Genomic DNA, 25344 nt, shown 5'->3' with positions numbered 1-25344 from the left:
GACCTGGGTTTGATCCCTGGGTTGGGAAGATCCCCTGGAGAAGGGAATGGCTACCCACTCCAGTATTTTGGCCAGGAAAATGTCATGGACTGTATAGTCCATGGGGTGACAATTGGAGGTTTCTTTAAATTTTCTTCTAGTTAACCATTTGTTGAATATTTTATTTAGCTATTATAATTTTTTTAAAGAGCCATTTCTTACCCTTTGAATGTTTCTTTTTCTATAGTATCTTAGTACTGATAAATGTTACATTGTCTCTTTATTAAGTATTTTTAAATATTGTTTAAGATTTTATTCTGCCATCTGCATTGTCTCTGCTTTCTCGAACATTTGTTTTTTTCTGTATGCCTGTCTGTCTTCCTTCAAAGGTTTGGTGATCCTTTCTATCCATTGATATTTAAAAGTAAGATACTGGAGTGCTTGCTTCACCATCACATATACTAAAAACTGGAACATACAGAGAAAATTAGCATGGCCCATACACAAAACCATGAGACATATCTTATTTTTAAAAACCAAACTCATAGATACAAAGAATAGATTGGTGGTTGCCAGAGTCAAGGAGAAGGGGGTGGCAGAAATAGGTGAAGGTAATCAAAAGGTATGTACTTCCTATTATAAAAAAAATGAGTCATGGGGATGTAATATACAGCATGGTGACTATAGTTAATAATACTGTATTGTATATTTGAAAGTTGCTAAGAGAATAGATCTTAAAAGTTGTCATCACAAGAAAAAAATATCAATTGTATACATGGTGATAGATATGAGTTTGACTTATTGTGGTTATTTCAAAATATATGCAGATACTGAAGTATTATGTTTTATACCTGAAACTAATATATAATTGTCCCTCAGTGTCCACTGGGTTTTGGGTTCAGGACCCCTGTGGATACCAAAATCCATAGATGTTCAAATCTCTTATAAAATAGTTGCAGTGTTTGTATATAACTATGCACATCCTCCTGTATACTCTAAATCATCTCTAGATTACCTACAAATACAATATAAATACTATGTAAATAGTTGACAATGCATAGCAAATTTAAGTTTTACTTTTTGGAGGTTTTTTGGATTTTTTAGAAGTATTTTTGATTTGTGATTGGTTAATCTGTGATGTGGAAAACACAGATATGGGGGGTTGACTGTAATGTTATATGTCGGTTATATCTCAGTTATTTTTTCCAAAAAGTAAGACACCAGAAAGTAGATAGGTAAGTAGGTATGTATAAGTGGTCTTGTAGTCTGGCAGTATTATGTTGAGTTAGTGAGCTATCGTTGGACAGTCCTCAGATACCAGAACCTGAGGGTGCTCTCTCTCGGCCTAGTTTCTCCAAAGTTTAAAGTAGGGTCCATCACCCTTTTGATGTGGGCTGGGAATTGAAGCACACAAACCTGAGTGTGTCCTAAAACTGAAGAGTCGGGGGCAGAGGGGAGTGATAATGTTCAGTATGCAAACTTTCATTTGGTACCCTGAATTTTAGTATTAACCAACTTAACTTGAAATGACAGCCTCTTGCTGTATAGTTATGGACCTGTGAGTTGAATCAGTATACTTTTAAGTGGAAGTTTCTATTTGGCAGTATAGTATAGTTTTTAGGAACACTGACTCTGGGCCCAAACTGACTGGATTCAAACTCCAGCTTCATCAGTAACTAGATCAATAATGTTGGGCAGGCTGCTTACCCTCTTTGTACTTCAGTTTATCTATCTATAAAATAAATACAATGTTTTAACCTACCCCATTTAGTTTATATAGTATAAACTAAAGAGGGAACTTGACCCAATTTTAGTAAGCTGAAAGAAAAGATTCATGTAAGATTTGGCTGCAGAGCATGTAGAAGTGCTATATGAGAATAATAACAACAGTAATACATCTTTTATGTTATAAAATTATGGAAACCTTTAAATTCTGAAGCTGATGATCTGAACGTACTATCCTGTAACTCCACTATAATCAAATTAATATGATTTGGGCATCAAATAGACAGATTACTGAATCATGACAATCCATTAGTAAGTCATATTTGCATATTTTAGGTATGATAAGGGATTATTTCAGTTCATCAGTTGCTAAAGGTACTCATACGGCTGCCTCTCAATCTGGAAGAAAGTTAAATTGGACTCCTGTCTCATAGCACATTCAGAAGTAACTTCCAGATTAATTAAAGATTTACAGGTAAAAGTGTTAAGGCATAACTTTTTTTGAAGAAATTTAGGCGCTTATATTAACAGTCTCTTGATAAGGGAGATCATCTTTAAAAAACACTGAAACCCCAAATGTTGGAAAAAAAAATAGTCAAATTTAGTTATATTAAAGTGAGCATTTTTAGTGTAATAAAGATTTCTGAAATAGAGTCAATAGGTAACAACAAAAAACTAGATTTGGGAAAAAGTATTTGCAGCATATAGAACGAACTGAAGGTTAAATATCTTAATATTCGAAAACTTCTTATAAAGGAATAAGCAAAGTAAATAAGCCATCAGAAAAAAAAAAATGGGCAAAGGATATGAAGAAGGAATTCAAAGAAGACAATTCACTTAGCTAACAAACTTTAAAAATGCTTAAACTCTCCAGGAATTCGGGAGATACAAATTAACAGTGAGGAGAAGTTAATCCATCAGACCAGGAAAGAAAAGAGCTTCTGGTTATATTGGTTGAGGAGATTTTTATAAGGCATTATTGAATATTAAAAAGCAAGTGCAGAGAAGGGTGTATACCATGATCTTAGTTTTTATAACAGGAAAAATTATTTTTTAAAACCTATGGATAGATGTGTATATACTGTGTATGCATATTTATGTGTATGTGTGTATATAAAAATCATATATATGATTTTATGAACATGGAAAAAATATTAAAATAGATGCATTATTTTAACATGGGTTACCCAGATAGAGCATAAGGAAAGGAGCCAAGGAAAAAGCTAAAAGAAAAATGGACCATATAAACAGAATAACTTATTCTTTATGGATTTGCTTTATAACACTGTCATGTGACTATTAAGACGGTATGCATTAGTGTGGGTAGAAAAGTATACAAAGTGTAATGCAATCAGAGTGAGAATATCTAGGATCATCTAAGCCCCCATTATTCATATGACCATAATTACATGTTTAAGCTCCCTGGGTCTGTTTGTTATTCTTTTAAATGGAAATATTTGAAACCTACTTTATAGAATTTTATGTGAATTAAATGAGAAAATACATGTGAACATAACTGAAATAATGCTTATCCTGTAATAGATGCTCTGAAAATCTCCTGTCTCCCTCTTCCTTTTTAAAAATTTTTAACTTTCTCAATGTGACTTAATTTTTAGATTATCTGTGGCAATTAATGAAGCCACCCAATTAAGAGCAGAACGAACACATCTGGAGAAACAGACCAGAGCGTTACAAGCAAAGTGCAGTGAATTAGAAGCTGAGAAATACGAAGCAATTGTAAGAGCCAGAAACAGCATGCAACTCCTAGAAGACGCTAACCTTCAAAGAAATAAGGTAAGAAAATTAGTAAACAAGTTTATTAAATAATAAATATATAATAAATAGAGCAATGGAATGCTGAACATTCCTCCATGGGAATCAGTAACTACAGAAATAACCCATGAAAATGAAATTGCTACACTCACTATTAGTAGACATACTGCTTCCTTATTGTTAAGACTTAACATCATAAAATATGATAGTGTCAGCCCTCTCCTAAAACTTTGATATCAGACTTTTTTATATCTCCATCCTTGTGTAACTAATCTTCATCCCTGTAGTCTCATTCTTAAAAAAAAAAAGATCTTTTGAAGCAATTTACTAGTATGTATACTCCCATGTTTTGTTCACTTGAATAAGATGAATCTTATTAATCTTTATTTCCTCTTCATTACCTCTGTAATTAATAGAGCAGAAGCTTAATTGACAGGAAGTAAATTTAGTTATGAAGATTTAACTGGAGGCTTCGTGTCACTGTTCTTTTTTTTTTTAACCCTCTCACAATTGTGATTACTGTGTTATCACATATCATATCTTTTGTCTTTTACCACTTTCATTTAAAGATATTTAGTTTATAGAAGTCACAATTTGTTTTTAATGTCTCTGGCTCCCTTACTTAGAGATCATTAAATTATTATTTCATTGAAGTAACATTTATTGAGTACCTAGGACATGAATAGTACTCCACTGAGAAGTATGCAGAATACAAAGGAAATACTTTGTGACTGTTTTCTTTCTTACATGATAGAGGGTTTTCCAAGAGAACTGTTAAAAACAAAACAAGCTGTAAATTGCATCTTAAGAAGTTACTAGGAAATAAAAAAGAAATAATTATCCAAATCTAAACTGTAGGAATGCTAAGGTGCTTTTTATGTGTTTCAGATAATATTCCTTTCTGTGACCAGAATTCAGTTCAGTTCAGTCACTCAATAGTACCTGACTCTTTACAACCCCATGGACTGTATCATGCCAGGCTTCCCTGTCCATCATCAGCTCCCAGAGCTTGCTCAAACTCATGTTCGTCAAGTCAGTGATACCATCCAACCATCTCATCCTCTGTGCTCCCCTTCTCTTTCTGCCTCCAGTCTTCCCCAGCATCAGGGTCTTTTCCAGTGAGTCAGTTCTTTGTATCAGGTGGCCAAAGTATTGGAGTTTCAGCTTCAGCATCAGTCCTTCCAATGAATATTCAGGACTGATTTCCTTGAGGATGGACTGGTTGGATCTCCTTGCAGTCCAAGGGACTCTCGAGAGTCTTCTCCAACACCACAGTTCAAAAGCATCAATTCTTCAATGCTCAGCTTTCTTTATGGTCCAACTCTCACATCCATACGTGACTAGTGGAAAAACCATAGCTTTGATTAGACGGACCTTTGTCGGCAAAGTAATGTCTCTGCTTTTTAATATGCTGTCTAGGTTGATTAAAGCTTTTCTTCCAAGGGGCAAGCATCTTTTAATTTCATGGCTGTAGTCACCATCTGCAGTGATTTTGGAGCCCAAGAATATAGTCTGTCACTGTTTCCATGTTTCCCATCTTTTTGCCCTGAAGTGATGGAACTGGATGCCATGATCTTAGTTTTTTGAATGTTGAGTTTTCAGCCAGTTTTTCACTCTCCTCTTTCATTTTCAAGAGGCTCTTTAATTCTCTTCACTTTCTACCATAAGGGTGGTGTCCTCTGCATATCTGAGGTTATTGATATTTCTCCGTGCAGTCTTGATTCCAGGTTTTGCTTCATCTAGCCTGGCATTTTGCATGATGTTCTCTACACATAAGTTTAATAAGTAGGGTGACAATATACAGCCTTGACGTACTCCTTTCCCAGTTTGGAACCAGTCCATTGGTTTTGTCACTGCCTCTTGTACAGTGTCACGAACCTCCATCCATAGTTCATCAGTCACTCTATCAGATCTAATCCTTTGAATCTATTTGTCACTTCTACTGTATAATTGTCAAGGATTTGTCATACCTGAATGGTCTAGTGTTTTTCCCTACTTTCTTCAATTTAAGTCTGAATTTTGCAATAAGGAGTTCATGATCTGAGCCACAGTCAGCTCCTGGTCTTGTTTTTGCTGACTGTATAGAGCTTCTCCATCTTCAGCTGCAAAGAATATAATCAATCTGATTTTGGTATCAACCATCTGCTGATGTCAATGTGTAGAGTTATATCTTGTGTTGTTGGGAGAGGGTGTTTGCTATGACCAGTGTGTTCTCTTGTCAAAACTCTATTGGCCTTTGCCCTGCCTCATTTGTATATTCCAAGGCCTGTTACTCCAGATTATCTATTGACTTCCTGCTTTTGCATTCCAGTGCGCTATGATGAAAAGGACATCTTTTTTTGGTGTTAGTTCTAGAAAATCTTGTATATCTTTATAGAACTGGTCAGCTTCAGCTTCTTCAGCATCAGTGGTTGGGCATAGTTTTGGATTTCTGTGATGTTGAATGGTTTGCCTTGGAAACAAGCAGAGATCATTCTGTGATTTTTGAGACTGCACCCAAGCACTATATTCTGGACTCTTATATTGACTTATGAGAGTTACTCCATTTCTTCTAAGGGATTCTTGCCCGCAGTAGTAGATATAGTGGTCATCTGAATTCATCAGTAGTCATCAATGAATGGTGATCTGAATACTGTCTATTAGAACTAGGATGAAAGGCACAAAATACATAATATTCTTGGAAATTCCTCCAAACACCTAAGTTAACTAGAAAAATTAAGAGCATGGCAAAATTATTTATCTTCTCTGAAGTGTTCTTAACATCAGATCATAAAGATGATCATTTTGTGTGGAGCACAATGGACAGAGGAGGTAGTAGTGATACTCAGTGCTTGTCCCTTAAATTTTCTCAACCAGGTCTCAAGTCTACAAATTGGACTTGAGTCACAAATTTCATGTTTATGTCTGTAGTGTGTATTAAGTTCCCTCTTGACTCACTGCTTAACTACCAGAGAGTCCCCACCTTCAGTTGCTTGTTCCAAGAAGTCAAGAGTTCTTTGAACCAGTCATACAAACAGGCATGAAAGACAGCTTTAGCATAGTTTTCTTATGAAACTTCCCATTTCCTATTGTCTCATTCTCCCTGACAAGGTTGTTATATCAGAATAGCTGTTACTTCTCACTAGCTTACCTATATAAGTGGGAGGAAATTTATTAAAACAAAGCAAAAAAAAGAGATAGGAATGTGTATGGTATCTTTGGAAGATAGTGGGGTCAGAACAGAGAACCACTAGTAAGTAATGATATTTAATTAAAAAAAAAATGACTCAAACCTAAAATTTTAGGAGTTCCAGGCTTGTTGGTCCTTTATTGGACCGGAACCTGGTGGTCCGGAGTCGACGATGAGAGAGTGAAAGAAGGAAAGAGGCTAATATTCCCTGGGTTACGCAGCCGGCTTTCACGCTCCAGGGAATCAGCTAGAAATAAAGAAAGAAAGAAAGACACGGGGACCCAAGCTCTGGTGGAGCAAAGGTGCTTTGTTGAATTCTGTAAGAGTATATATGCCAGTAGCTTCTTTAGATAAAGATCAAGAGACCAGACTTTACAAGTTTACCCAGGAAGCAAGAAGCAATAGAGGCCATAAGGCCAAGAAGCAATCCATATGAAAAGAGGGTTGTAAATAGTTACTATTCACAATATGGAAGAACTAACGAAGGAAATGCCTGGATTCCTCAGCCCCAGGAAAGGCGTGCCTCTCCTCTTAATTCCTGAATATTCAGGAATTAATAAGGACCAGAGCAGTCCTGACAGATCCACAACAGCACACAGGAAACCTCCTGTTAAATGCTTCCTGACGCAGGCTCAGGAAGGTATTTGAACTAGAGATATAAACTTGGGACTTGTCAGCATATAAATGATATTTAAAACCATGAGTTTGGATTAGATCACCAAGAGATGGATTTGAATAGAGAAAAGGACCAAGAACTAAGTCTTGGGTAGTCCATTAATAGAGAGGTTCAAGGGAAGAGGAAGAAACAGCAATGTAGACTAAAAAGGAATAATCAGTGAGTTAAGAGGAAAACCAATATTATGATATGCTAAAAGCAAAGTAAAGAAAGTAAAACAAGGAAAAGAAAATTCATTATCTCAAGAAGTGCTTGACAGATCACATAACATAATTACTCAGAGGTGACTCTTGAGTTAGCAGTGTAGAGATGATGGTGAAAGCCTGATTAGGGTGAACATAAGAGAAAGTTTTGGAAATGAGCAAGTGCAGACTTTAGAAAAGTTTTGTTCCACAAGAAAGCAAAGAAATGGGGTATGACTGACAACAGAACTAGGCTTATAATGATTGGTTGGTTAGAAATATCATTGAGATGAAGTGGGTGGAGTGATGGAGGTGATGGAGGTATGAGGTGACAAGTGGCATAATTTGAATAAAACCAAATTGTGGAAAGGAATGGAATAATAAATAAATAATAGGAAAGCCTAAGAGGTTTCTCCAAGAATATAACATTTAAATTTGATTACTTAAATTTGATAAATTTTACATAGGGAATAAAGAAGAAGGAAAATTCAAACATAATTCTAAATTTCCATCGGTAGGGATCAGAAGAGTGATGGTACTGACTGAAATAAATATCAAAGGAGAATAATGATTTCTTAGTGAGGACAAGATCAGGTGAGGAAGTTAGAGGAAATAAGTATCATTCATAACTTAGACAAGATCTCCAACTGCAGATGTCTCAGAAGTTTCAAATAAGATGTATGCTTTCAAGAAAGTGATTAGTGGACAGGTTTTTACCCACTTATTATATAATCTTAATAATGATGTGGTCTGTAATAACATCAAATTATTTTCTGAAGGCTCTGCTTGAGGATAAGCAAAAACAAGAAGAAATAGAGAAAATGAAAGAAACAGTTTCTCAGATTGTGCAAGATGCTGCCGTAAGAACCAAGAAGGTGGTAAGGAGTTTTAATTATATTTAAATTCAAAATTTTACAGAATTTCACAGCTTAAGACTAGAGAGTACCTGAGTGTTTGCCTTATGGACCTAGGTAAGTAACTATCAACTGGTTGTATCAGCTGTACTAAATTTCACATAAAGATCATCTCATGATGGTAGCCCTAACATTAGAGCTGGACTGAAATAGAGGTAGCGGATAGGGTAAATGGGAAGGAGAGAGATTTAGACTAGGAATATAGTGAAGATTAACTCACCTTAAGTATAAAGTCAAGAAGAAGGATCAAAAAGAACCTTGAGATACATAAGAAGCAAAAGAAGAAAACCTTGTATTATTTGCAGTATCTTAGAACAAGAGTACTAGAGAAGTCTGCTTTACTCTCTTATTTCATTGGTAATGAAGCTTAAACCCATGAGAGGTTATTGATTCACTCAAAGTTGTATACTAATTAAAGCCAGAACTTAGACTCATACTTTCTTCTTGCTGTACTGAGCCCAGGGCTCTTCAATCACATCATGCTGATACCGTACAGTCTGTGAATTGTGTTATTGTTTACAATTCCATTATCAAAACTATATCTTATATTTTTGTGTTAAAAGTAATAAGTTGCTCCTTGGTTTGAATTCTGAGCCTTATGAAAGGTAAAACTGTCTTAGAGGGACTTCTGTGGTGGTCCAGTGGCCGAGACTCTGCACTCCCAATGCAGGGGGCCTGGGTTTGACCCCTGGTCTGGGAACTGGATCCCACATGCCACAAAGAAGACCCAGAGGAACCAAATAAATAAATACAAAAAATTTTAAAGAATAAGCTATCTTGGAAATATAACTTTGCCTACATATGAAGAAATAGGGAAGACATAATATTTGTCTTTTCCTCTGTTATGAGTATGAGTTAATTCATAAGTGGTGAGGGTGAAGTTAAAAAACTTAAAGTGAGTTTAGGAGTAAGAAACCACAAAAACCCATTTTAAAGATGAAAAAACTAAAAAACAGAGTAGTTAGCTAACTTTTTTAGGGTTCCACCTCTGGGAAGTAGCATAACTGAGATGCAAATGAGCTCAACTCAATAGCTAGGAGAAATTCTTTATAATTCATTTTGTACTTTTTTATTTTTAGAAATTTCCAAATCCATGAAAATGAAAGAATTGTACAATGAACACTTATTTCTCTCTCACCCAGAAAACTTTTAGTGTCTTGCTGTCTGTTCCATGTCTCTTTATGTTCCATACACACTCTTTCCTTTTGCCACAGATTCAGATATAAGCTTCAGGCCTCATGATACTGCATCTTGACATCTGTTTCCCCACACAAAGGGCATCTTGTTACACAACCACAGCAGTATTACCATATCTTTAAAAAAAATCAGTATTATTTCAGTCAGATTTCTCTAGAATATTCTTTAAAGCTGTTTAGCTTTTAAAGTTCAGGGTCCAGTCCATGTTTATGCACCACTGTATTTGACTGCCATGTCTCTCTGCCTGCATGCATGAACAGTTGTGTCCGACTGTTTGTGACCCCATAAACTGTAGCCCTCAAGGCTCCTCTGTCCGTGGGATTATCCAGACAGGAAAACTGAAGTGGGTTTCCATTTCCTCCTCCACGGATCTTCCTGATTCTGGGATTGAACTTGTGTCCCCTGCAGCTCTTGCATCGGTGGGCACGTTCTTTGCCACTGACCCACTTAGGAAGCCTACCATGTCTGTGTTCTTCTTAAGTCATGTCTGACTTTTTGAGACCCCACAGACTGCAAGCACACTGGGCTTCCCTGTCCTTCACTGTCTCCCGGAATTTGCTCACATTCATGTCCATTGAGTCGGTGATGCCATCCAACTGTCTCGTCCTCTGTCACCCCCTTTTCTGCCCTCAGTCTTTCCCAGTGTCAGGATCTTTTCCAGCAAGTCGGCTCTTCGCATCAGGTGGTCAAAGTATTGGAGTTTCAGCTTCAGCATCAGTCCTTCCAGTATTCAGGGAATATTTTTTTCCTTTAGGACTGACTGGTTTGATCTCTTTGCAGCCCAAGGGACTCTCAAGAGTCTTCTCCAGCACCGCAGTTCGAAAGCATGAACTGTTAAGCGTTCAGCTTTCTTTTTTTTTTTTTTTTTTTTGCTTTCAGCCTTCTTTATGGTCCAACTCTCACACCTGTACGTGAGTACTGGAAAAACCATAGCTTTGACTCTTTGTTGGCAAAGTGAAGTCTCTGCTTTTAATATGCTGTCTAGGTTGGTCATGGCTTTCTTTACAAGGAGCAAGCATCTTTTACTTTCATGACTGCAGCCACCTATCCTCAGTGATTTTGGAGCCCAAGATAGGAAAATCTATCCCTATTTCCACTTTTTCTCCACAGTCAGAGCCTTTAGCATAGTCAGTGAAGCAGAAGTAGATGTTTTTCCAGAATTCCCTTGCTTTCTCTATGATCCATTGGACTTTGGTAGTTTGATCTCCAGTTCATCTGCCTTTTCTAAACCCAGGTTGTACATCTGCAGGTTCTCAGTTCATGTACTGCTGAAGCCTCGCTTGAAGATTCTGAGTGTAACCTTGTGAGCATGTGAACGGAGTGCAGCTGGGCGGTAGTTTGAACATTCTTTGGCATTGCAGGGAAAACTGACCTTTTTCCAGCTCTGTGGTCACTGCTGTTTTCCCAGTTTGCTGACATATTGAGTTCAGTGCTTTAACAACATCATCTTTTAGGATTTGAAGTAGCTTAACTGGAATTCTATCACCTCCAATAGCTTAGTTCATGCTTCCTAAGGCCCAGTTGACTTTACACTCCAGGATGTCTGGCTGTAGGTGAGTGCCCATACCATCATGGTTATCTGGATCATTAAGACTTTTTTGGTATAGTTCTTCTGTGTATTCTTGACACCTCTTCTTAATCTCTAAATCTGCTTCTGTGAGATGCTTACTGTTTCTGTCCTTTATTGTGCCCATCTTTGCATGAAATGTTCATTTTGTATCTCTGATTTTCTTGAAGAGATCTCTAGTCTTTCCCATTCTATTGTTTTCCTCCATTTCTTTGCATTGTTCATTTAACAAGTCTTTCTTATCTCTCCTTGCTCTTCACTGGAATTCTGCATTCAGTTGGGTATATCTTTCTCTTTCTCTCTTGCTTTTTGCTTCTCTTTCCTCAGCTATTTGTAAGCCTCCTCAGACAACCACTTTGCCTTCTTGCATTTATTTTTCTTTGGAGTGGTTTTGATCACTGCCTGCTGTACTGTGTTGCAGACCTCCAACCATAGTTCTTCGGGCACTTCGTCTATGAGATCTAAACCCTTGAATCTATTCATCATGTCTACTACAAAATCATAAGGGATTTTATTTAGGTCATACCTGAATGGCTAGTGGTTTTCCCTTTTCTTCCATTTAAGCCTGAATTTTGCAATAAAGTTCCTGATCTTAGCCACAGTCAGCTCTCTGTTTTGCTTTTGCTGACCATATAGAGCTTCTCCATCTTCAACTGCAAAGAATATAATCAATCTGATTTTGATATTGACCACCTGGTGATGTCCATATGTAGAATCATCTTTTGTATTGCTAGAAAAGGGTGAGAGTCCGTCTTCTATTAAGCCAGAGACATGAAGGAAATTTGCATAAATGTAATATAATACCACTTTTCTAAATATTTTTTTAGTTTTTGGAAAATATACATATTTGCAAAGAAGTATATTTTTTTATGTTAACCTGTGACCAACTTTAGTTACTTTCACTCATAAGGGATTAATAAGTAGATATTTTGAAATTTTGTTTTCCTTTCTAATATGGTAAATTTTAATAGAGAACTCATTATAAAAACAAAAATCTTTGTTTTTATAGTATACAAGAATCTTAAGACAGGAAATTTAATGATCACTGTCCTTTAGGATTTATCATCTTGTTCATTTACTTTCAGTGTCATGATAAATTCTTGACTCTTCAGTACACTATGTGTTTATCCTTTATGCCTTAAAAATTTTAATTTTATTTTTAATCAGAATTAGTATTATACATGTTTTTATTAGATGTTAATTATTTTTATTGTAGACTTAATTCATAAGTATCTTACTTTACAGATTATAAACACAAGAAAACAATATAATGTACAGATTTCTCAACTAACAGAAGAACTTTCAGCCCTTCAAATGGTATGTTAGAAAACTATGTTGACATTTTCTTCTGAATATTGCTTATTTTAAAGGTCAAGATCACATTACATTATTGAGCATCCATTTATTCAGAAAATAGTTATTAATGCAGGGACTGAGATAGATGCTAGGAAAAGAATAAAAATCAAGATAAACATACTGCCTGCAATCTTGGAACTTATGGTCTGGTAAGAAAGATGGATGACATTTATCACGTTTTACTATGATTACCTTTTTTGGACAAAGAATGCACAGGGTGCTGCTGAAGCATCCAGGTACAGTTGCTGCCATGTGCTGGGTTCATCTGAGAGGTCAGAATAAAGAAAGTATACATAGCAGTGGGAAGGAAGAAAGACAGTCTTCCAAAAAGAAATGAGTACTGGGGGATGGGTAAGCAAAGAAGGAAGAGGAAAGAGTACTTGTGTGACTCAAGGTGGGATTAAATATATAAATTTAACTTGAAGATTTGATGAAGTGGAATTTAATAACTTTGCTCACAGGGGCATAAAAGTAAAACAGTTTCCAGAGATTAGAAAGATTATCATTTCCAGTTTTGCAAACTCATCTTTTCTGAATCTCTATGTCATTTTTAATCTTTCTTGCAAAATTTATCAGTGAATTATGTCTTGTAATAAGTGTAAGACATTACGTATGCCTTCTTTCCTATCTCCTTGTCTTCCTTCTTGCTCCCTGCCTCCCATTCTTTGTCTTTCTCCATGAAAGTCTTATCTTTCCAAGTAGCTTGTAAGTACTTCAGAGTAGCAAAGTCTTATGCTTTACTTTATTTTCTCCATTACTTAATACAGTATTTTGCACAATATATTTTCAATAAAGTTACTGACTAATTGATATTTAAACACTTCTAAAAGAATGATCATATTTTTCTGCATTCCAGTCTAGGGTTATTTAATAGATGTAAATTCTGGAGGGACAGGAACATTATTTCTTTCTATTTAGAAATAGATACTATATAAAGTCTGTAGAGATTTTAAAAATAATTGATAGCTGTGTAACAATCAGAGCTATATAAACTCACTTTAGAGTAAAAAAGAATTATAATTTCAATGTGTCATAAGATTTATTCTTAGGATTTATAGTAAAACATTCATAACTTATAACAAAGTGGATTTTTCTAAAGATATTAAATATTATCTAATGTCATATTGGTTTGGTGAAAAAAAAACTGTACTAACTGGAGTTTTTTAAAATATTAAACACTTAGAGGTATGCTTGAAGTACGACACGTTCAACTACTTTAAAAAGCACATTTTCTCAGGAAACTCAGACTGGAGTTTGAGGCATAATAACCTGATGCTGACTTCTGGTTTCTATTCTTCATTACCAGTTTTACCCTTTATGCTATAAAGATGAAGTTAGGGAAGGAAGTTACCATACTTTAGCTAACCTAACCTAAGTTATGCTTGCAAGAAGGAGAAAACCTTATTTTAGGATATTGTGCAGATTTTTTGGATAGGCATCACTGACTCCATATAAATGAGTTTGAGCAAGCTCTGGGAGTTGGTGATGGACAGGGAAGCCAGGCATGCTTCAGTCCATGGGGTTGCAAAGAGTTATATGCAACAGAACTAAGCTGAAGAAAAAACCAGAGCCAGTTTTATGTCAAGCCATGTACCCCCTTTGAAGAGCAATGTAACAGAGTTTCTCTCGAAATACTCAATGTTTTACTTCTGCCAAGTAGCAGAGGTTTTTGTTAATCTATAGCAAATGAGGGAGAGGATTGGTTATAAATTCACAAATTCATACAAGTAAAATGAGAAATTCATTATGATATTTTTTTAGATCCATGATCATGGCCTATATGATAATCAGTGTGATATTGATTCTTAATATTTGTCGAGATTGTCTTTATGATACGCTATGGGGGTATGATTTTGAAAATACTCCACGAGTACTTGAAAAAATTTCTAGTATCATTTGGGTTGTTTCTTGTCCAAAAGGTAGGAATATTGGTGGTGATTAACAGCAGATATCTGTGAAAATCTTTTAATAGTAATTTTAAATTTTCACTTTAGTATTTAGTGCATTTTAGATAGAAACTGAAAGATTTTCCACTAAATTCAGGAACACATCACAAGTGTCTCCTCTTGTCACTGCTTTACAACATCATACTGGAAATACCAGCTAATGCAGTTTGACACCCCCCAAAAAAGGAAATAAAAGGTATACAGATTGGGAAAGAAGAATTTGTTTGCAGATAACATGACTGTCTGTAAAAAGTCCAAAAGAATAAAAATTTTTTAAAAAGAAAAACACTTGAACCAAAGGATTGATTATAAAATTGTTTTAGGTTCATCTGCCTGCCCCAGCCTCTACTGGAGACTGTCCAAGACCAACAGTTTGTGGGTCATCCACTTGACGCCGCCAGGATGGCGTTTGACTTCCATGCACACATGTAGAACGAGTCCCCAGATAATGCCTCTGTGTTCCCAAACGCTGACTCCATCCTCTCCTGGAGACTTGCTAAGATTGGCAGAGATCAAGCCCTGAGCCTTTGGGTGAGAGCACTGACTCCCAGACCCTAGACTACCAGAGAACTAACCCTAGGGAGTATCAAATAGTGAGAACTGACACAAAGGAAACCACTTGAATGCAAGATCCAGCATCACCCAACCACCAGTAGTACCCTGTTGCAGGATGCCTCATCTAAACAACAAATAAAACAAAAATACAAACCTAGTCATCAGCAAACAGGATTACCACTTCAGTCAGCCTTGCACATCAGAGGAAGAAAGAAAGAACAACTCAGCACAAATTTCACACTATATGAAGCTTACACAAACCACTGGACCAACATTAGGAGGGCAGAAACCAAAAGGAATAAAGAATTCAACCTTGAAGCCTGGGAAAAGGAGACCTCAAACAAAATAAGTTAAAAAAATAATAAAAATGAAAAGGCAATGAAATACTACACAAATAAAGGAACAAACTAGAAACACGGAAGTCCAAATAAATAAAGAGGAAATAGGCAAACTACCTGAAAAAGAATTCAAAATAATGAATAAGTAAAGATGATCAAAAACCTTGAGAACAGAATGGAGAAAATGCAAGAATCAATTAACAACAACCTAGAAGAATTAAAGAATATAAAGATACAGAGACAAACAATTACTGAAATTAAAAATACTCTAGAAGGAATCAATAGCAGAATATCTGAAGCAGAAGAATGAATCAGTGAGCTGGGAGATAAAATGGTGGAACTAACTTCTGAAGAGCAGAATATAGTAAAAAGAATGAAAAGAACTGAGGATAGACTCAGAGACCTCTAGGACAATATCAAACGCACCAACATTTGAATTATAGGCGTCCCAGAAGAAGTAGAGAAAAAGAAAGGGTATGAGAAATTTTTTGAAGAGATTAGAGTTGAAAATTTCCCCAACATGGAAAAAGAAATAGTCAATCAAGTCCAAGAGGCATAAAGAGTCCCATATAGAATAAACCCAAGGAGAAACACACCAAGACACATACTAATCAAACTAAGACTAAACACAAAGAAAGAATATTAAAAGCAGCAAGGGAGAAGCAACAAGTAACATACAAAGGAAACCCCATACGTTTAACAGCTGATCTTTCAGCAGAAGCTTTGCAGGCCAAAAGGGAATGGCAGGATATATTTAAAGTACTGAAAGGGAAAAATCTATATAGGCAAGATTACTGTACCTGGCAAGGATCTCATTCAAAATTGATGGAGAAATAAAAATCTATTCAGACAGGCAGAAGTTAAGAGGATTCGGGACCACCAAACCAGCTTTACAGCAAATGTTAAAAGGACTTACATAGTCAAGAAGCACAAGAGAAGAAAGAGATCTACAAAGTCAGCCCCAGACAATTGGCAGTTGTTGGCAGTTGGCAATTTGGCAGTTAGAAACTGGCAATAGGAATATATATTTCAATAATTACTTTAAATGGATTAAATGCTCCAACCAAAAGACACAGACTGGCTGAATGGATACAAAAACAAGACACATATAGACTGAAAGTGAGAGGGTGGAAAAATATATTCCATGCAAGTGGGAAGCAAAAGAAAACTGAAGTAGCAATCCTCATATCAGACAAAATCGACCTTAAAATAAAGAATATTACAAGAGACAAGGAGTCAAGGAATCAATCCAAGAGGAAGACATAACAATTGTAAATATCTATGCACCCAACATAGGAAAACTTCACTACATAAGACAAACACTAACACACAAAAGGAGAAACTGACAGTAACACAATAATAGTAGGAGACTTTAACACACCACTCACTCCAATGGACAGTTCATCAGAACAGAAAGTTAATAAGGAAATACAAGTCTTAAATGATACATTAGATGAGATGGATCTCAATGATATCTTCAGGACATTCCATCCAAATGCAGAAGGATACACCTTCTTTCCAAGTGCACGTGGAACATTCTCTTGGGTCACAAATTAAATCTCAGTAAATTTAAGAAAATTGAAATCCTATCAAGCATCTTCTTTGACCACAGTGCTATGAGACTAGGTATCAATTACAAGAAAGAAACAGTAAAAAACACAAACACATGGAGATTAAGCAACACGTTTGTAAATAACCAACAGGTTACTGAAGAAACCAAAAGGGAAATAAAAAAATTTCTAGAAACAAATGACAATGAAAACACAACAACTCAAAACCTATCGGATGCAGCAAAAGCAGTCCTAAGAGGGAAGTTTATAGCAAGACAATCCTACCTCAAGAAACAAGAAAAACATCAAACAGACAACCTAACTTTACACCTAAAAGAAGTGGGGAAAAAACAAAAAAAAAAAAAACAAAATTAGCAGAAGGAAAGAAATCATAAAGATCTGACAGAAATAGAAATGAAAAAAAAACAATAGTAAAGATGAATAAAACTAAAAACTGGTTCTTTGAGAAGATAAACAAAATTGACAAACCTTTAGTCAGACTCATCAAGAAAAAAAGATTCAAATCAACAAAATGAGGAATGAAAAAGGATAGGTTACAACAGACAATGCAGAAATACAAAGGATTATAAGAGACTATTATGAACAACTATATGGCAATAAAACAGATAACCTGGAAGAAATGGACAGAGTCTTAGAAAAGTTCAAGACTGAACCAGAAAGAAGTAGAAATTTTGAACAACCCATTGCAAGCACTGAAATTGAAGCTGTGATCAAAAATCTCCTGAGAAACAAAAGCCCAGGACCAGATGGCTTTATAGGAGAATTCTATCAAACATTTAGAGAAGAGCTAATGCCTATCCTAAAACTCTTTCAAAAAATTGCAGGGGAAGAAACACTTCCAAACTCATTCTATGAGGCCACCATCACCCTGATACCAAAACCAGACAAAGACAACACTAAAAAGAAAACTATAGGCCAATATCAGATGAACATAGATTCAAAAATCCTCAACAAAATTTTAGCAAACAGAATTCAGCAATACATCAAAAATCTCATACACCGTGATCAAGTTGGGTTTATTCCAGGGATGCAAGGATTCTTCAATATATGCAAATCAATCAATGTGATACACCATATTAACAAATAGATAAAAAAACATATGATCATCTCAATAGATGCAGTAAAAGCCTTAGACAAAATCCAGCACCCATTTATGATTAAAACCATTCAAAAAATGGGCATAGAAGGATCTTACTTCAACATAGTAAAGACCATATATGATAAGACTACAGCAAACATTATTTTCAGTGGTGACAAGTTGAAAGCATTTCCCCTAAGATCAGGAACAAGACAAGAGTGTCCACTTTCACCACTGTTGTTCAATATGGTTTTGGAAGTCCTAGCTACAGCAGTCAGAGAAGAAAAGTAAATAAAAGGAATCCAGATTGGGAAAGAAGTAAAGCTCTCACTGTTTGCAGATGACATGACACTCTACATAGAACATCCTAAAGGTAGTATCAGAAAGTTACTAAAGCTAATCACTGAATTTAGCAAAGTTGCAGGACACAAAATCAATACACAGAAATCACTTGCATTTTTATGTACCAGCGGTGAAAAACCAGAAAGAGAAATTAAGGAATCAATCTGATTCACCATTGCAACAAAAATAATAAAATATCTAGGAATAAACTTACCTAAGGGGACAAGAGAACTGTACACAGAAAAGTATAAAACACTAATGAAAGAAATCAAAGATGACATAAACACATGGAGAGATATTGCATATTCCTGGGTAGGAAGAATCAATATTGTGAAAATGACTATGCTCCCTAACGTAATCTACAGATTCAGTGCAATCCCTATCAAATTACCAATAACGTTTTTCACAGAACTAGAGCAAAAAATTTCACAATTCATATGGAAACACAAAAGGCCCCAAATAGCTAAAGCAGTCTTGTGAAAGAAGAATGGAGCTGGAGGAATCAACCTTCCTGACTTCAGATTATACTACAAAGCCACAGTCATCAAGACAGTATGGTACTGGCACAAAAACAGAAATATAGACCAATGGAACAAGATAGAAAGCCCAGAAATAACCCCATGCACCTGTGGGTACCTTATTTTTGACAGAATGGCCATCATGAAAAAGTCTACAAACAATAAATGCTGGAGAGGGTGTGGAGAAAAGGGAATGTTCTTGCACTGTTGATGGGAATGTAAATTGACACAGCCACTATGGAAGATGATATGGAAATTCCTTTAAAAACTAGGAATAAAAGCACCATATGACCCAGGAATCCCACTCCTAGGCATATATCCTGAGGAAACCAAAATTGAAAAAGACACATGTATCCCATTGTTCATTGCAGCTCTATTTACAATAGCTAGAACACGGAAGAATTCTCGATGTCCATTGATACATGGATGGATAAAGAATTTGCGGTACATATACACAGTGGAATATTACTCAGCCATAAAAAGGAACACATTTGAGTCAGTTCTGATAAGGTGGATTGTTGAGGTCCTTTAATGGACCGGAACCTGGTGGTCCAGAGTCGATGATAAGAAAGTAAAAGAGAGAAAGAGGCTGATATCCCTTGGTTTACGCAGAAAACCAATAAAGCTCTTGACACAGAGCTTGCACTGCTTTACGTAGATACCCGGCACCCTCTCCAGAGCGTCTTAGAAGCCTGGGCAAGAAAGTGAGCTCAGTGGGCTTCCACAGTCCAAAGAATTAGCCTGAGAGAGAAAGAAAGACACGGGTACCCAAGCTCTGATGGAGCAAAGGTGTTTTATTCAACACAGTGTGGGTATATATACTGTCTTACAAGGTAGCTATTTTCAGCAAGATAAAAATCAAAAGTCCAGACTTACAAATTATCAAGGAACATAAGGCGATCCATATCAAAGAGAGAGGGTTGTAAATAATCACTTTTACTATATGGTTCATAAAAAGGAAGAAGGTCGTAAATAGTTACTTATCACCTCATGGAGAAACTAACAAAGGAAATGCATGCATTCCTCAGCCCTGGAAGTAGCGTGCCACTCCTCTAAATTCTTGAATATTCAGGAATTAATAAGGAACAGAGGATTCATGATAGATCCAAAAGAGCACACAGGAAGCCGCCTGTTAAATGCTTCCTGACAGTGGATGAACCTAGAGCCTATTACACAGAGGGAAGTAAGTCAGAAAGAGAAAGAAATATCATATTCTAATGCATATATACAGAATCTAGAAAAATGGTACTGAATAATTTATAGGGCAGCAGTGGAGAAATAGACATAGAGAACAGTTATGGACATGGGGAGAAGGGAGGAGAGGGTGAGATGTATGGAAACTTACATTACCATATGTTAAATAAATAGCCAACGGGAATTTGTTGTATGGCTCAGGAAACTCAAACAGAGGCTCTGTATCAACCTAGAGGAGTAGAATGCAGAGGGAGATGGGAGGGAGGTTAAAAATGGAGGGGAAAAAAGAAAAAGGTTTTATGCTACAAGACTAGTGTACAAAAGTCAATTGCTTTCCTCTGTACCAGCAATGAGCAAGTGGAATTTGAAATTAAAAACATAATGTCCTTTATACATTGTCATAAGCACCCCAATATTAGTTAGATGTAAATCTAACAAGTTATGAGGAAAATTACAAAACTATGATGAAAGATTGCAAAGAAGTAAATAAATGAAAGTAGTCCATGTTCATAGAAGATTCAATATTGTCAAGATGTCATTTCTTCCCAACTTGAACTAAAGATTTAGTGCAGACAGTGGAATATTGTTCAGCACTTAAAAGAATTGAGTTATGTCACCATGAAAAGATATGGAAGAAATTTAAATGTGTATTACCAAGTAAAAGAAACTAATCTGAAAAGTTTACATACTAGATGATTCCAACTATATGACATTCTGGAAAAGGCAGACTATGGAGACAGTAAAAAGATCAATTGAAATCCCAGGATGTTGTTTTGTGAATATTGGCAAACTGGTTCTTAAGTTTATATGGAGAAGCAAATGACCCAGAATTGCCAATACAACATTGAAGAAGAACAAAATCAGAGTACTGACATTGTACCACATTTCCAGTGTGTGCGTGTTCAGTCACTCGGTTGTGTCCAACTCTTTGCAACCCTATGGACTGTAACTCTCCAGGCTCCTCTGTCCACGGGATTTCCCAGGCAAGAATACTGAAGTGGGTTGCAATTTTCTCCTCTAGGGCATCTCTCTGACTCAGGGATCGAACTCATCTCCTGCATTGGCAGGCTGATTCTTTACCACTGAGCCACCTGGGAAGCCCCTTGACTTACTCTAAACCTATAGTAATCAAGACAGGGTGATACTGGTGAAACAATAAACAGATGGATCAGTGGGATTACCCAGAAATTAGCCCACATAAGTACAGTGAGTTGATCTTTGACAAAAGAACAGAGACAATACAATGGGTCAAAGATAGTCTTTTTAACAAATGATGCTAGAACAGCTGGACATCCACATGAATGAATCTAGATACAGACCTTACACAAAAATTAATTCAGAATGGGTCACAGACCTAAATGTAAAATGCAAAACTATGAAACTCCTGGAAGATAGGAGAAAATACAGATAATTTTGAGTTTGGCAATGAATTTTTAGATACAACACCAAAGGTATGATCCATGAAAGAAACAGCTGGTGAGATGGACTTCATTAAAACTAAGTTTCTGCTCTGTGATAAGCAATATCAGGAAAATGAAAATTGGAATCAGAAATGGGGAGAAAATATTTACAAAAAAACATCTAGTAAATGACTGTTATCCAAAACATACGAAGAACTCTTTAAAACTCAACACAAAGAAAACAAAAATCTTGATTAAAAAATGAGCCAAAGACCTTAACAGACACCTCACCAAAGATTTACAGATGGCAAATAAGTAACCAAAAATATATTCCAAATCATATGTGAAAATGCAAATAAAATAATAATGAGATATCATTACACCAAATAAAGGCTAGATACACCTATTAGAATGGCTAAAACCCAATACTAATAAGGAAAATAGGAACTCACATTCTTTGCTCACAGGAAATCAAAACAGTACATCCACTATAGAAGGCAGTTTGGTGTTTTCTTACAAAAGTAACTTTACTCTTACCATAGGACCCAACAGTTGCATTCCTCTGTATTTAGCCCAAGGAACTGAAAACTTATGTTCACACAAAACCTACACATGTATATTTACAACAGCCTTTTTCTTTGCCAAAACTTGGAAGCAACCAATGTGTCCTTCAGTTGGTGATGAATAAACTATAGTAGATCCAGGGAGTGGAATATTGTTCAGCACATAAAAGAAATAAGCTATGTCACCATGAAAAGATGGAAGAAACTTAAATGCATATTACCAAGTGAAAGAAACTAGTCTGAAAAGGTTATATGATTCCAGCTACATGACATTCTGGAAAAGGCAAAGTATGGAGCCAGTAAAAAAGATCAGTGGTTAACGGGACTTAGAGAGATGAATAAACATAGACAAATCATAGAAAATTTTTAGACCAGTGAAACTCTATATGATACTATAATAGTGGATAAATGTCATTATAAATATTTTCAAACTCACAAAGTATACAGCACCAAAGTTGAACTCTAAACTATGGACTCTAGGTGATAATGTTGTGTGATGTAGGTATATCAGTTTTAACAAATGTACCACTCCCATTGCAGGATGTTAATAATGGGAGAGGTTATGTATGAGGGAAATCTGTGACTTCCCCTCAATTTTGCTGTGAACCTAAATTGCTCTAAGAAATAGTCAATTAAAAAATTACATGAGATGGGTATGAACATAGGAGAAATCCCAAATTTCATGCCACAATACTACCTTTTCATAGATTAGCAACTTACTACATGAATATATCTTACACAGTAAGTTCTCTCTTAATATAAGATAAATTTAGATTAATTATCTGATTTATTTTAGAAGCTTTAAAAACATATTTAAGCTTTTTACTTTGTATTATAGTTTCAGGTGAACAGGAAAAGACTCAGCCATAATATACATGTATCCATTCTCCCCCAAACTCCCCTCCCATCTAGGCTGTTACATAACAGTAAGCAGAGTTCCATGTGCTATACAGTAGGTCCTTGTTGGCTATCCATTTTAAGTATAGCAGTGTATGTTGTACTTCTGTAAAATATAATTATGATAAAGATAATTGAGTATTAGCAGTGTGTTGTCAGCAAAGCAGGTTCATTCATAGTATAATAGTAGAAAATAACCATACCCATTCTCAAAAATAGAGAATGGCTGTGAAGAGCCAGTTGTTAGAATGATTGTTCTTAGTTTCAGTCTCATTTGCAAAACTTTAAATTGTATTGACTATTGATTAGCTTGTTTGATTTTACTGATTAAAATCTTTCAAGCCAGTAACCTGGTACTCTGTGACCTCCTAGAAGTGTGGAAAGAAGTGGACATGTGTATACTTATGGCTGATTCCTGTTAATTGTATGGCAAAAGCCAATACAATATTATAAAGCAGTTATCCTCCAATTAAAAATTAAAAAAAAAAAACTTTCAAGCCAGAAATGTTTTCTGTTCATGTTAACAAAATGTTTTACCATATCAATTTGCTGTTTACAAGTTTTGCAAAAGAAAATTAGCCATTCTAGAATTTATCCATGTACATTTTAGGCCAGAGGTTACCCCTATGGTGGTATGCCACAGTCTAGTTCTGTTACCTTTTAAAATATGTGATAAGAGTATATGAAAAGGAAAACTGTAATATGAGAAAGGGGTTTCATTTATTTCTCCCTGGAATCCATCAATCTCTGTATTCCATCTAGTATGCTTACCTAGAACTCCCTGGCTTTCTATACCAGAGTTGTTTTCTGAAATCCTGAAATAGGTAGCTTTTGAAGATTTAGCTTTTTAAAAAACAATTATGAATATGGTCTTCTTATATAGATAGGGTAAGTGTGATATTTCTATTGTAAACAAATTGTTTTCCTTTTCCATTTTGCCCCGTTTTTCTTAAGGTTTTACAAATATGCTTATTTAAAATATGATTTGAATTTATAGCAGTGTGCTGAAAAACAAGATCAAATCGAACGAGCCATCAGGGAGAAAAAAGCAGTGGAAGAAGAACTAGAAAAGGTAAAAAGAAAAAGGAAAAAATAACTACCTAAACCCAACTGCAAATATTCAACATTACTGTCTGCTTTCATCATACTATCTACTAGCAACCCCTATATTATAAGTATTCTCCTGGTGAGTTCTTTTATTTGCTTTGAATATTTTTTGAATCTTCATTTGAATACTGATATTGCCTATATACATTTCTTTATAAGAGTGGCCGCATTTTTTGAACTTTTTATGATGTAACTGTATTCCTTGTGTAGACCACATCCCAATATTAAATTTTATTTTGTCTTTCTTTTTTTTAAAATTTCTGCCAACTTTTACTGGGTTTAGGCCATCTGTAAACATAGCAGGTATATATAACCAAAAAATTACAAATTGCTATGATTTTTACCTTTTAAAAGTACAGATTTTTATTCAGAGTTTGGAAAGAATATTTACCTCAGTGGCATTTAAGAAAGAATTTTGTAAGAAGTCTATAGTTTAAAATTTACTTCTTACTTAGATAACTTTTTTTTATTAGCAGTAAATAGTCCACTCTTTTAAAATACCTTGTGGGGAAAAAGCCTGCTGAATTTGATGCAGCACATACTGTGCTTTACGTGCTGCATTAGGAACTTTCATAGAGAAGTTAAGTAACTTGTCCAATGTTAAAAAATAAAAATAGCAAATAGTAGACTCAGAGTTTGAGTTTCAAAGAGGAGCTATATAGCATCAAAAACATGTGATATATCTATATTATTGACATGAAAAGATTATGAGAACATCAGATAGTAAAAGAGTAATTTACAAAGCAGAATATAGTATATAATTCCATTTGTGGTGGAAAATAAGATATATGCATGTCATGTTCAAGATAGGCTGTTCATGGTCACTGTGCCTTCAAGATTGATCCTTTCTGAGTTTCCCTCTGTTATGGAATAGGAAAAGGTCCCATTTAGATTGCCACCCACCAGCAGGGTTTGGGATGAATTTTTTAATATCACATGGCATAGGTTAAGGAATAGGCTTTATTGGGGAAATGTAAAAGCTATGAGACGAAAGGCAACAGGTAAAGGAAAGTCACAGGTTTCTCTTCTTCCACTGTTCTACAGATAGGTATGCTGTGGTCACAGTGAATAACCACTGGTTCTGAAGTATTAGGTATGTGTTTTACTAGCAGGACATTGACATGCTGATACTGTCTTTTTATGGAGCAGGAATAACAAAGCAGTCTGGTCAGTGGGAAAAGACATTGGTTAGTTGGCCAAGCAGTCTGGATTTGAAGAGTACTTCTGTGTAGGGTTTGTGTGAAAATGTGAACTGCCTCACATCTGGAGACCTTGCAGTTCATGGAATGTTATAGCC

General features: G+C 35.6%; 1 protein-coding gene and 1 pseudogene across 3 annotated transcripts in view; both read left to right on the top strand.

Annotated features, from left to right (window-relative positions):
• The window catches only part of SCLT1 (sodium channel and clathrin linker 1), a 223066-nt gene that overhangs the window by 115023 nt on the left and 82699 nt on the right, over positions 1–25344 (top strand). The window contains exons 12-15 of one of the 3 annotated variants that reach the window (XM_043902419.1): positions 3321–3498; positions 8284–8379; positions 12428–12499; positions 23938–24012. In XM_043902419.1, the coding sequence (XP_043758354.1) occupies positions 3321–3498; positions 8284–8379; positions 12428–12499; positions 23938–24012 (421 nt within the window). Of the gene's footprint in view, positions 1–3320; positions 3499–8283; positions 8383–12427; positions 12500–23937; positions 24013–25344 lie in introns of all 3 variants that reach the window. The other 2 variants (XM_043902418.1, XM_043902420.1) reach the window with 2 other exon arrangements.
• On the top strand, positions 417–510 carry LOC122695848 (annotated as a pseudogene).

This window comes from Cervus elaphus, chromosome 5, assembly GCF_910594005.1.
Source record: "Cervus elaphus chromosome 5, mCerEla1.1, whole genome shotgun sequence".
Classification (NCBI taxonomy): domain Eukaryota; kingdom Metazoa; phylum Chordata; class Mammalia; order Artiodactyla; family Cervidae; genus Cervus; species Cervus elaphus.
The sequence above is the reverse complement of the archived record's forward strand: the minus strand, read 5'-3'. Positions and strand labels throughout refer to the sequence as shown.